The sequence below is a fragment of the Microtus pennsylvanicus genome, chromosome 8 (genome assembly GCF_037038515.1).
Source record: "Microtus pennsylvanicus isolate mMicPen1 chromosome 8, mMicPen1.hap1, whole genome shotgun sequence".
NCBI lineage: Eukaryota > Metazoa > Chordata > Mammalia > Rodentia > Cricetidae > Microtus > Microtus pennsylvanicus.
The window spans coordinates 19,638,648-19,652,678 of NC_134586.1; the positions used below are offsets into that span (position 1 = coordinate 19,638,648).

The 14,031-nt window shown below is 42.2% G+C and overlaps 1 protein-coding gene across 1 annotated transcript in view; it reads right to left on the reverse strand.

The window, feature by feature from the left end:
• Positions 1-909: 909 nt before the first annotated feature.
• Positions 910-14,031, reverse strand: part of LOC142855956 (C-type lectin domain family 2 member D11-like) — a 105,487-nt gene continuing 92,365 nt past the window's right edge. The window contains exons 2-5 of the mRNA XM_075982636.1: positions 6,208-6,339; positions 2,765-2,949; positions 2,125-2,231; positions 910-1,189 (exon numbers count right to left, since the gene is read on the reverse strand). Of these exons, the coding sequence (XP_075838751.1) occupies positions 1,075-1,189; positions 2,125-2,231; positions 2,765-2,949; positions 6,208-6,339 (539 nt within the window). The 3' untranslated portion in view covers positions 910-1,074. The remainder of the gene's footprint in view (positions 1,190-2,124; positions 2,232-2,764; positions 2,950-6,207; positions 6,340-14,031) is intronic.

Here is a 14,031-nt window from a genome sequence, read left to right on the forward strand (position 1 = left end):
ATTTTATAAGAAAAAGAAATGAGACTCTGGCTGTAAATGATGTTACAGATCTCTCATAATTTCATTGGCACACTGTCTGCAGTGGAGGCCCAAAAATGTAAACCTATTTCCACTTTGTCTGAAGGTCAGAGTTTGAAGTTGCTCAAAACTGTTGACAACAACCATGGCTACACATCCTGTCCTAGGGGTGTGGTTACTTGCTTCTTTTGACATTGAGATGACCCATACAGATAGATCAGGATATTCAAATGTCAGGATATTCAAGCATACTTCTGCTCCTACTTTTGAAATAGGAGGTTTGACCATGGAAGTGGGTGCCTTCAGGATACTTGGTCTAGTGTAGGCTCACTGACTAAACAACAGAATGCTATTGACTTGATCGCTCAAAGTATTGAAGCAAATAAATATGCTACTTGTCCTTTGTATTATGTTAAAGCAGACTTTTGTCTTCTTCTCTCTGTTGTATCAGGGTATGAAATGTATGAAAAATTAAACCTGGACTGTTGATGGAGTGGCAGGCTGAGTTCCCGTCCAGCTCCTGCACAGCTAGCTTTACACCCAAAATAACAACATACAAATTGTATTCTTTTTAAACACTGCTTGGCCCATTAGCTCTAGCCTCTTACTGGCTAACTCTCACATCTTGGTTACCCATTTCTGTGTAGCACCAAGAGGTGGTGGCTTACTGGGAAGGCTCTTAACCTGCGTCCATCTTGGAGAGGAGAGCTATAGCGTCTGCCTCACTGCCTTCTTCCTCCCAGCATTCTGTTCTCTCTTTCCCGCCTACCTATGTTCTGACTTATCAGGCCAAGCAGTTTTCTTTATTATTTAACCAGTGAAACAACAGATAGATAGAAGACCAACCTACATCACTGGACAAATTTTCAGTATTCACTGGAACGCCCTCCTGGTACTTTCCTATGTTTCCTGTTGTTGTTGTTTTTTTTATTTTTCCTCATGTCTTCGTACTCATTACTAACACTTCTAATCCCCATGCTCCTACCATGGTCAGTGGTATTTTTGTCAAAGTTAGTCTCTGACACATTACACAAGTTGTGACACTACTGGGCATGGTCAAATATAGCTGTAGGGCTTGCTACAAATCCACTTCTTATGTGTGTAGTTCCTGGCAGTGCTGATCCCTCTGTTACTCAGGTAAGCATGTTTTTCTTTTCCTCGGATGGGAACCCTAAAACAAAAAACAAACAAAATGTCTGCAGAGTTGGCCACTGCATTCCCCCAGCAATGATATCTCACTAGTGTCCACTGTTTGTTTATAGCACTAATCACAGAAAGGCAGAGTCCATGAGGAATCACCAGCACTAGTGTTACACCCAGTGACTTTTACATTCTCAGGATTCTATTTGGTGACCACACCTTTGTCACTCATCCATGTTGGATCCCGTACTGTGTGTACAAAGCATTTGACTGGTACTTTCTGCCATGTTCACATGAGCTTCATTCAGCCATGGGTTGCATCCAAGGGTGGTTTTCAATTCTATCTTGAGATTCTCTCACATGTATGAAACTGGGAGAAATGCACTTAGTAAATTCTAAAGGTCTTTAATAATGGACATTCACTGTTCCAGTGAAATGGGTCTGTTCAAAATGGCTATGCTCACATCAAAGTGCTCTCCTGGGTGTTCTTTGGTGACAAGACTTTAGAGAAGGTTCCCAATGCCTCTGAAATCTCTGCTTCAATGACAGGTGCAGCTGTGCACACAGCTGTCTGACAAGTCCTGTCCAGCAGTTCTGGGGTTTCAGAGCCCTTAGTGGCCATCAGCAGTTCTGTCTGCATCCCACAAGGGCAGTTATCAGCAAGGGAAGATTTCCAAGTGCTGACAGCAGACAGCATATACCCCAGATGCCATCATTAGGCTAAAGATTTGGAGTGAAACAACACTAGGTGACTCTGACAGATGTAATTTGCTGGGATGTGGAGTTTCTGGGGATTGGTTGTTGCATGTAACACACAATCAGCCCCAAAGCACATCTCCAGCCAAGGGTTTCTCCCTTTCCAGTTCTGTTCTCTTCACAAGACTCAGCCTTTCACCTTTCACAACCACAACTCACACAATCACAGCACATGAACACAGTAGGAGGAAAGACATTCTGAACACATACAAGTTGTTATATTCAGTGTTGTCTGTCCACTTCCAAGGGTGATGTGATGACTCTCTGTGCAGGCCGATCCAGGCTGCAGAATCCCCCTTGTATCTATGCAGGAAATTCTGTCAATAACACAGACAGAAAATACATGTGTCTTTCACTTTCAGATGAGCCTTGAGTCTCTGTCCTACAGCCTCCTCTCCAGGTGGCAGCAGGTTTGAACTGAGGGTCAACAACTTTGAAGGCTAAATATTTCTCAGTTCTCAGTGGATGCATTTTCCTGTCATTACCCATCGTACACATACAACCACCCCTCCTTCTGTGGCTTAGAAAGTCCCTTGTTAAGTCTGTATTTACAGTTATTAACAGTTGTCACCTTAAGTTTGCAACACCTGCCAGCTTGAACAAAGACTTGCATCACAACCATGATTCTCAAATGTATGTTTGCCCTTGCAGGTTGTCTATAGCACTACAGACGAGAATGTCTCAGGGCTACAGCCAGATGTGTTACAAATAGCACATGCTAACACATGCCCTGTGTTCCCCAATGCCTAGGGTGGGAACCTTCCTCATGTTCCAGCTTTAAGCTCTCTATCTCAGGGCAATATATATTCCACAGGAGCAAACAACAAACCAACTCCCAATCCTTTCTTACCAGCTCCTCCAGACTGTCAAAGTCAGTTAGATGGGCCCCCAGCTCCATGCAGGAGGTCTGGCTGGATGTCCAGTTACTTGCGTGTTCAGAAAAATAAAAACATTTACTTCCAAATCCAATCCAGTCTCTTGGGCAGGTGACATAGCCAACTTTAGGGCTCGCAATGGCCTTTTCTTCCTTTCTCCCTAGAATGTGCACAGTGCAAAAACATATAATAGATAAACATTTCCATGTCTTGGTTCTTTGGCTAAACATTCAATCTCCACTGTGAGATGTGTGTTTAGACTGTACCTTTCATAACTAAGCACTAAGACTCCTCTTAGCATGATGATCTCCCATCAAGAACCTTCATGTGGGACTCTAAAGAAGTGTTTCTTTTCTTTGTATTTTGAGTTTGGGGACAGAATCTCTCCATGTCCCCCTGCCTGGCTTGGATCTCACTCTGTGGACTATACTTGTCTGGATTTTGTATTAATCCTCCTGGCTGTGCCTCCTAAGAGCAGGGACTAAAGACACCATACCCTGAACAAAATCATAGTCATTACTTTATTAGGACTCTTCCTGATTGCTGGAATCCTACAGGTTCTTTTCCGATGATCCTGCTTCACATCCTGCTTTTTTTTTTTAATTTATTAGATTTTTAAAAAATGCCAATCCAAGTTCCCACTTCCTCCTTTCTCCCATTCCATCCACACAGGCTCCCACTCCCTCCAATCATCAGATATAGTAAGTCACATTGCATTGTGGAAGATTCAAGGCCCTTACTACTATATCTAGGATGAGCAAGGTATACATCAAAAGAAAAACAGTTCCCAAAAAGCCAGTATGTGCAGTAGGGACAAATCCTGGTGTCACTGCTAGTGGCCCCTCAGTCTGCCCCAGCCATACAACTGTTAACCATATTCAGAGGGACTAGTTTTGTCCTATGCTTGTTCCTTGCCAGTCAGGCAGGAATTGGTAAGCTCCCATTAGCAGGTAGACTTTCAGTGGTTGAACCCATCATGGTCTTGGAGTATGGGAGAAAGTGGAGAATGGAGGGTGGAAGGTAAAAAGGGGGAGAAGGAGGGTTGAGGATAACTTGAGAGAATAGGAATAGTTGAGATTGAGGAAGGTCAGAGATGAGAGCAAGGAAAAACATCTTGATTGAGAGAGTCATTATAGGGTTAGCAGAAACCTGTCTCTAAAGAAATTCCCAGGAATCCACAAGGCTGGTTCCAGATAAGACCCTAAGAAATATAGTAGAGAGGGGCCCAATCTTAATTTGCCCTGTAGTCAGACTGATGAATATATTAAATATCACCAAAGAACTTTCATCCTGCAACTGACAGAAACTGATACAGGAAGCCACATTGGAACACTGGACTAAGCTGCCAAAGTCCAGTTGAAGAGTGGGAGGAATGAGAACACATCCTGCGTTTGTAATGACCAAATAAAGACTCCTCACTTCTCTGGATTTAACTATGGAGAAATACCAGCGTACAAAACAAGGCATTGTCAAATAATTTTTTGATACCAAAACTTTTATTAAGGCATTCCTGTTATCATGTACAATACATTAAATCCACATGAATGTATGCTGGCTCTCGTTAGAGGCTATCAGAATGGCAATTATCAACAAATCTCACAACAGATGTCAGAACTATGCAGATATAGGGACACTTATTTATTGCTGGTGGGAGTATAAACTGAAACATCCAGTGTGGAGGCTCCTTTAAAAAATTACAAACAGACCTTTTGTGACTCAGCTATGCCACACCTGGGCATATATGAGAAAACACTACATCATAACACAAACACTTGTACATCTATGTCTAGTGATGCCCCATTTACAATAGTAACAAAATGGACTTGACCTAGATGTCCATCAACTGATCATCAGATAATGAAAATGTGGTACATGTATAAAACAGAGAGTTATCCAGATATAAAGAAAAAAATGAAACTTGCAACAAAGTAGGGGATGTAGAAAGTATAATATTAAATAAGGTCACACAATCTCAAAAGGAGAGAGACCCCATGTTATATGTGTATCCCAATCTATCATTCACAGTGTAAACTACTGAGAGTGTGACATGGAGTAACACGTAGAAAGGAGAACAAGGAAGAGTGATGCAGGTGACCAAAAATGACAGGATGCATCAAAGGCCCAAAGACATAATAAAGTTACAAAGAGCATTGATTTTCTACTTTCAACACGGCTGTTGTTTTTTATTTTTATTTCTAGCTGAAAAGTGTATAAAAATATAAATACAGTAAAAATCTAAAACTATAACCAAAGCTCCATGGCTTCAGAATGTCTTTTCTATCTGAGCAAAAGTTTAGTGAGATTCATAAGGTTTGGGACTTGGCCAGTGTTTGAGTTGCCATGCTAATGGAGCAGGGTAATGTATTCATTTGTGGGTCTATCATAATAGACTGATTGTGTGTGTGTGTGTGTGTGTGTGTGTGTGTGTGTGTGTGTAAGAAGCTCTGAATGCAGCAAGGTTACAGAAGAATGCTTAGAAGAATAATATTTTCTTTCCTACTTTTGTCTTTTTCTGCCTTTAACAGATAAAAAAACAAATGCATGGCTCTTTTCAAGGGCTAGTGAGGCTAGAAATAAGTGATTGATAAGAAATATTAAAATACTAGAAATGACACACACATTTTTGGTGGAGGGCAATTTGTTGTAGCTGTCCCCAGTTCTCATGCTCAGTACCACGAGGCTTTAAGGAAAGGGACAAATGCAAGGGCAGTGAGGGCGACTGTCACTTCTTTTTATCTGACTCTTTTCAGAGACACATAACAGTTTAGGTTAAAATGACTAAGTCTTGTTGGCAAATGTTTGTGCATGTTTAGACTTGTATTTTATTCATTAACATGGTTAAAGTTGATTTTATAAAACTATATCATGAATTATTTGGTCCAGCTATGGGCAGGAAATCTGTACACGATTTTATTATATTATTCAGAATAGTCTGAAACTGAAAGTTCAGGAGCAGTATATTTCTGGAACATTCTATTTAATATTTTCAGACCAAAGTTAAAGATATTAACTGAAACCATAAGTCATGGTTTGGGTGATGTAGTTCAGGACCTTTCCCAACAGAATCACCCTTTACTGCCCTCACTGCCCTTTTAGCTACTGCAGCAGCTTCTGTGAGGCTCCTCCTTTGAGATTTCATGACTTGTCCTCTACCTTGAATTGTTCCCCCAGGTGGACATGTCTCCTGCACCTCTCTAGAGAGATGCTTCTTCCCAGGGATGCTGAGCCTGGCCTCCCGTGCACACCACAGCCTGTGCTGTTCCTTCACTGCATCTTCCTGCTAGACCCTAAGTTCCCAGAAAACAGGAACTTCCAGTGTGTTTTCTCTCCTGCCCTTCCCACAGTGCCTGCCTCAGTAAGTGTAACTGACAGTGTGGATGTGGACAGAATGCTGCAGGATCTGGAGAATGTCACTCACCTGACAATGAGGAAGCCACAAAAAGTGCAATCACAGCTCCAGTGAGGACGATGATCACTGCATAGCAGCAGTGAAGCCCAGAAGGAGACATGGGAGAGACGATTCTGAGACATTTTCCTTGTTGCTCTTTATCTGTAAAATACAAATATAAGAATGGTAACTTTGAAAATTTCTTAAGGAAAATAGAATACATTTATGACAAAAATCCACTTTACAATCACCTACAAGTACCTGAAGGAGTGCTTCTTCTTTCAAGGAAGACGCTGGTACATAAAGGACGGCTATGGTGAAAAGAAGACTAGAGATCCTAGAAGCAGAACTTCCCAGGGGTTTTCTAGCTACTTAACTGAGGGTGAATCATGAAAGAGCATGAGCCTAAAGAAGTGAGGATCACAGTGAAAAACAGCAACAATCAACTGGATTTCTCTCCAGAAAGTGCTCTGGTTACAAGGAGTAATAGAAGCATTAGGGAGAACATAGTTTAATTAGACAGATTAGCACACTAAGAAAGAAGGAAAAATAGAAATATCAGTACACAGCAAAATTATGAAAAAATAGAAATTAGAGGAATGTCCTCAACTCTACAGAAATTTTCATAGTACTTTCCATGTAATTTGGTGCTATGATTTTTTTCCCCAAGTTCAATCACCTCCCAGGAAGTGAAACTGTGACACATATGCAAACTTGTGCATGAGTTATTGACATATAAACAATGTGTACCTAGATCTGCTATGATATTCCCAATGCCTTAACCAGCTCCCGATCAAGCAAAGTTTCTTAAAATTTTCCATGTCCTTACAGTTGCAAGGAACATGTAGTGGTCATGTACATGAGTTGATTTATTTCATTTTGCCCTCAGATCCCATTTTCAAGCCAGTTTTCGCTTGTCATAGAAGTCCTGTTCTGAGCCTGAGGGAGTGCTGAGGATGGTACTCAGAAGCTCCCAATAGGAATCCAATGCCTTGCCTTTAGAAAGGCAAACTTGTGCAGCATCTATGAAGCCGTTTGTCCAGGAAGTGTACAACACAGTGATGTGCCCCCATCCTACCCACATACCCCATGCTGGTAGGAAAGCCTGCATTAAAGGTTCAAGAACAAAGAAAAAGAAACCTTATGTGCTTATTTGTATCAGCATTAAGGATTATCGTAAAATATGGAACACCGCAATCATTCAAATGTCCCCAAGCTGATAACAATGTAAACGAACCCTCTCTACACAAGAGACAAGTTGGACCACAAGCCTACACTTGCCTAGTTCTTATACCACTTTACCAGGGCAAATCCCCCAAGGCTTCTGACCCAAAAGTCCCTAAACTAAATGCCCTTGGTCATGTCAGAGGAGCAGCAAGTAACAATTTGAAGTTTGAGGTATCAGCCCACTAGGAGGCAAGACCCCAAGACCACAGACTCCTGAATGCCTTTTGCTTCTGTTGTGCCTTTACATGTTTGCTGCTGCTATCCTTCTCTGGTTCTGGCATGGTGTGAATGGGTATGGGGAAATCTCCACTGCCTGTGATATAGTGTGTTTATATAATGGAAACATCCCATTCTACTGGGCACTTTTACCTCTGGATTATCATGAAGATTATTCCTTTCTAAGGTGTAGTGCCTAATTAATAATAGTAATGTTAGTTTATACAGAGTTTTGATGAATAAATTAAGCACAAAGAAATCTTACATAGCTAGGGTCTATGAGTTTCACCTAAGGTGCTGCATAGATTGCAGCTCAAGTAAATGATTAAGAAAAGCAATTGAGTCCCAGGAGCCAGGATGACTCAAATTTCTTTAAGCTTAATGCTTAAAGACACAGTCACCAGTTTCAGTGTATACCGTTAGCTTTAAAAAGCTTTAAAATAACATTAGGTTAATTAAGATGTTTTGATAATAGCTTTGAGATTTAAAAACTTCAGAAAATAATCTAAATTTCACAAGAACTCATAGCTGAGGTCAAAAATACAAAACAGACCAATTATTACTAGCTGACATACTTTCCTTGCTAGGATTGGTTGATGTTCAAAGGTGAAGATTAACTCCCTGTACCCATTCTTGCCCTCAATCACCTGATATAAGAAACTATTGATAAATAGGTATGCACACTAAAGTTTTAAATCACAGCTAACCGATTGCTTTTTATGTATAAAAGTTTAGGTCCGTGACTCCTTTAAGATTCCTTATAAGATTATCTTTCATGATAAATAATAAAGTGATTGATTCTTTGTAACCACAATATACAGCCTTCCAACAAAAAGGATAGACGAAGAAAATATACCTTCTGCTTGCTCATGTTCTATTAAGCTGTGGCAAGTTACTTAGATGTAAATGTATATGGGTTATTGGTGACTTTCTTTTAATAATGTAAAGGAAATGAAAAGCATGTTTTTGCCTGTATGCTTTATAATCACTCACCTGAACAATAGAATATAACCACATTGTAATTCATATATTGCCTGAATAATTTTGTTGGGGTATATAAGTTGTAGAAAAGTATGCAGTAGAATAGAATAAAGAAGAATGACACCATCAAGAGAGTGTGTGAGTGGCTTCTTCCCTAAACTCCCCTCAAGTTAAGAAAAGTTTAGTACTACAGACTCTGTGCAGTTCCCTTTAAGCCCTGTGCTGTTGGAGGCTGCCCCAGCCCCAGGCAACAATAACTAAACTTTGAGCCCTGTGCTCAGGCTGCTCCACCCCAGGCAGTAATAACTGAATTTATCAGCAAGCTTAAACAAGATTAAAGGCAGAGAGCCCCAGAAAGCAGTCTCTTTCAGGCTGGCTTTGAAGGGTCCGAAACTGACACGACTCACTTCCTTCTCTCACTTTTTCACAAGGTTCCTGCCAGATTTTATAACTTCTGTGTATAACGTTTGACTAGGTGGTGCTTGCGAACCTCTGAATTCAGAGCATTGTTCCTGTGTCATTTGTGATGTGGGTACAGTCTCTTAGAATCTAACCAGTGCTGTGTCTGATAGGCACTGCATTGTCTGAAGAGCAGAATGCAAAGCTGAGACGGCATGAAGGAAGTCAAGTGTGAAGTCTGCTTCAGGGATCCATTTTGTAGCATTCTGGAAAAGTAAGTGTAAGGGCTGGGGACAGAAGTACAAAGTGTCTGCAACAGGGAATAGGGAATTTGAAGTGAGGTGGGGGGGTCTATATCTTTTGAAACTATTGTATTAGGTTTATTTTATGTGTATGAGTGTTTTGTCTGCATGTATGTATATATGTGTACAACATGCATGCCTAGTATTGTGGGGGGGGGGGTTCTGAAAACTGTATTAGATCCCTGTTATTGGAGTTAGGAGTGGATGTATGAGCCACCATATGGATGTTGGGAATTATTCCCAGTCCGCTGCAAGAACAATAAATGCTTTTAATGGTTGAGCCAACTCTCCTATACTTATATATCTTGATGAAGAAAACATGATTGTATTTTCAAAATTAATGTAAATATATCATATTGAATTAATTTTAAGAAACACAAATTGTACTGTTTACAAAGTTTTCACTGATTTTAACCATTTATTTTGGAGTTTTCACACACCTAAAATACCAAGAAACCTCCATCCCATTAACAATGTATGAGAAGGATATGTAGGATTGAGGATTGAAAGGCTTTAAGCACTAAACTGTGGCCTTTGGATCTTGAGTTCACACAAAACTTCACTCTTTCCAGTCATACAAAACTATAGAAAGTAGCACAATAATTCTCACGTGCTCATTTCCAGCTCCTCACTTCTCAGCCTGTGAGCAATCTGGTTTCCCCTGGCTTCTCCTAGTTCCTCACACCCCCTATAGAAAGGAAATCTTGGCAGATTTCTAGACTCCTTCATATTTCAAATGAATAGGCTTCCTTGTGATTTCCAGTTTTGCATCATGCTTTTAAAAAATCTTTCCAAATCCAAGAAAATAATATAAACTCCTGTCTGATTTTAGCTACCTCTCTCTGACTGATGAGCAGTATTAGACTTTCAATGCCTGACTAACATCTCTCAACCTGTCACCCAGGTCCACCCATGTTGTCACCAAAGACATTGTCCCACTCTCTCTTATTGGTACACAGAATTCCATTATATATGGGAGATGATAAGTTTCAGATCCCCAGTTATTGGATATCCTCTGTCACTGATGCAAAAATCCAACCAAACTGAATAATAAATCTAGGTTTAAACTGAGCAGAGCAAAGCACCCCCTGGCTCTCGGGAAGGCAAAGGAGAAAGCATGAGAGTGTGGTGACCGTGTCTTAAGTCGCATGTAGGCATGGTATTGAGAGCTCCAGGGAGGAACTGACTCTTGGTGGGCTCTCTCATAGGCAGGGCCATTGTTTGTCAGGTTTTCTGAGGGGACTGGGCCTAGAATGGGAGGAGTAAGACCAGAGTATGGATGGGGCCCCTGTTATGGTAAAAATAAGATGTTGCAGTTCACTGAGGATACAACAGCAGGCCAAGAGGGCTAGCAGGTCCCAAAACCATGGCAGGCCACGAAGACAGCTGGTCCCAGGCAGGGAGCTGGGTGGCAGGTGAGAGACCCGTGTGGTGGGTGAGAGACAGAGATGCATCAGACAGAGAAAGTGGGTATTTATTTAGTGGATTATGGAAGGGAAGGGGAAAGCAGAGAAGGGGAGAAGGGGGAAGAACAGTGAAAGGCAGAGAGAGACAGAGGAGGGGGGAAGAGGAGGAGTGGGAGAAGGAAGAGAGACAGAAGATCTGCTTGCTTCAGTGGAGGGGGAAGTGGGCGGGGCTTCTCTCTTAAAGAGACAATACAGACCATTACAGCCCCCATCTGAAGATCCCCCAACAGGAGTATGGGTCACAATTTTCCCCATTTATTCACTGATAGATGCAGATGGCTTACAAGTGCTGGTTTTTGTGAACAGTGTTTGTAGTCAGAGACTACTCATTTATTTCTGGGACTTGCGGACCCAAAATAATCACACAGAACCTGTATTGATTGTAATACTGTGTTATTGGTAGGATTCAGTCATTATTCTGACCCTGTCATCTGGCAGGATGAACCCAGGCAGTACCCCTGCCAGCCCAGGGTCCAATGGCTGTTGTCACTACAGAGTCTATATTCAGTTGCTATCTCTTTAAGAGACAAGCTCTGCCAACTTTCGATTTCTTTCCAGCTCTTCCTGCATGGAGTATTTGTCTCCCATGAGGCCTCTGGCTCTCACCTGCCTCCTGGCCCCTTGGCCCACCATGGTCTCTCTCCCACCATTTTACAACACTTACAATACACAATCAAATACAAATGTCTCTTGGGGAGGTAGAGAGGAAGTAGACAATATTTACAATAAAACAGTGTCAGATCTGGTGTTAAAAGGCTCAGTAGTATGAGCACAGTCCACAGTAACATACAGTGCTTCTAAAAAATAGTCAGCCTGGTGTACAAGAGCTAGGTCCAGGACAGGCTCAATAGCTACAGCAAAACCCTGTCTCAAAAAAACAAAAAATAAAAATAAAAATGAAAAAAATAAAAAAGCAGAGAGGATTTATAATATATTTACCTGTCTTAATTTAATCTGTCAGTCGAAAACACATCCTGTTCAACATTGAGCTGGGAGCTGGGAGCTGTTTGATCTGGTTCACCAGCAGAGGGCCCCACTGGCAGGAGAAAAAGCTTCCCAGGACTTTGTTTTAAGCAGCCCTAGGCTTTGTCTCAGTTCTGCAAGGTGAAGAACAAGCCGCCATCTTGGAAGTTCACCATCTTTATTGCTTAGTCATGGGTTCTCTTAAGGCCTTCACAGAATTTATCTAGCCCCTAATCCCTCAGAAATACTTGGTTTAGCTGAGAAACAGTAGTATTGTTCATGAGCTTTCTCTTTTGGTATTAGTCAGAGGAGGTGAAAACGTCAGAGAGGCTGCAGTGGGTTTCAGAGAGCTGGGTCGGCAGATATGGCAACTTTCACCTAAGTCAGTTGCTTTAAGCCATGCAGAGCTTTGGTATAGTTTGTTTAGTGGGTATTGGAAAGGGTGTAATGGTAAAGATGTTATGGAGGGAAGAGAGAGAAGGGGGGGAGATGGAGAGAAGCCCTGAGATCAACTTGCCTTGGCTAGAAGGGATGGGGTGGGGGGAGAATAGGGGTAGGCAGAGTTTGTCTCTTAAAGCAACAGAGTACCCAAGTGACAGGGAAGGTCAGCAGAGAGATAACAACTTGGCTGCCCTTTCCAGCTCACAGAAAAGTCTGAAGAAGGAAGAAAATCTTTACTTCTGTAACTTTCCCAGCACAGCATGTGCTTTGGTATATCTGTCTCAATCTGGCACCTGAGGGCCCAGCCACAACTCAAAGTCAGGAGCCGCAGACAGAGTCCACCACAAGGAGGGTGGGTTCTTCAGACTGTTTGAGGGGCCTGGGTAGGTGTGGATGGAGGACACTTAAGGTTTGCACTGCATGGCACAGGATAGGGCCCCAGGATTCAAGGGAGGCCTGGTTAAATGGTTTCCTCTTCAGTTTATCCCCTACCTCCCAGACCAGTATTTCCCATCACCACAGCAGGGGCCTGTCCACCTAGAGGAACTTGGCCTGATCTCCTGGGGCTGCCACTAGACCTTTGAGCTAACAATAATTGTGAACTCTGATTTTCAAGAAATATTCTATTCCTAAACAAAAATATTAAAGTGGGGGGGGGGAGTCATGTCTCAGCAGTGAAGAGCTTTTGCTACTCTTGTAGAGAGAGGACTCGGTTCATTTCCAGCACCCACACCATGGCTCACAATTGCCTAAGTGCAGGTCCAGGGGATTCAACACCTTCTTCTGACCCCTGTGGGTACCAGGCATGTACAGACAAGCAGGCAAAAATCCCATATACATAATATGAATTTTAAAAGTTGTCAATTAAAGGGAAAGAAATTTAAAGAATGAAATATAAACTTTACAAAATGAGAGGATACGGTTTGAAAATAGAAATCTCCAATGTCCTTTCCCCATCATTTACCATAAGCTAAAAATGTAAATGGAATTGCGAGTTGGATCAATCTCCCATGCGTGCCTTACTGAAAAACCTGGAATACAATAGGAAAAGTAGGACCTAGACTATTCCCTGACGCCACAGAATTATTTAAGGCCAGAAGGAGTATACCTGTGCTCCAAGGAAGGACAAGACCTTCTGACAAACAAGAACTACGGGGAAAAGGTGCACGGGAGCCCCGCCGCCGACCCCCAGCCCTGCAACCAGAGATGGGAGTCCAGAAAAGAAGGTGAAGGGGAGGTGTGAGCAGAGACACTTTAGATGTGCACTGGATGGCAGCGATACGCCTGAGCATGACCAGGTTCCTCCAACCAGTCCTCTAGGAATCAGGACACCTACTCTGCTTTACAAACTCAGAAAAGCTGTAGCAGTAGCAGGGGTCTCACAATCGAGTAGGAGTGGCGGGGCCTGGCGGTTACAAATGTCTGTCAAACTACGGGGAAATGTAATCTGATGGGCAGCTTGTTCAGCCCTAAAACCTGCAACACATGGCTACCGTTCGAGTGAGGCAGCCTCACTGGCTACTTCTGTGTACACACTCGCCTCACTCTAAGGGGAGTTAGCGGAGTGCAAATTCCAGATGCCTGAGAAGACTGCACTAACAAGTTCGCTCTTGGTTGCTCTTCTCCAAGAATGTATAAATAACATTTGCCATCACAGAATAATACAGAATTGCACCGGTGTGTTCCTACCCACCCCAGAGTTCCCTACCCACTGCCTCTACCGTTCTGGAGAGACCCCTGTGGCAGGCTAACAGGAAAAAGATTCCACTCCCCTGGTAAAACTCCCCTCTCTCCCTTTAATTTAGTTAATAATTCATTAAATACTTACGATTTTCTCCCATGCGATCTGTGGGGTTGAA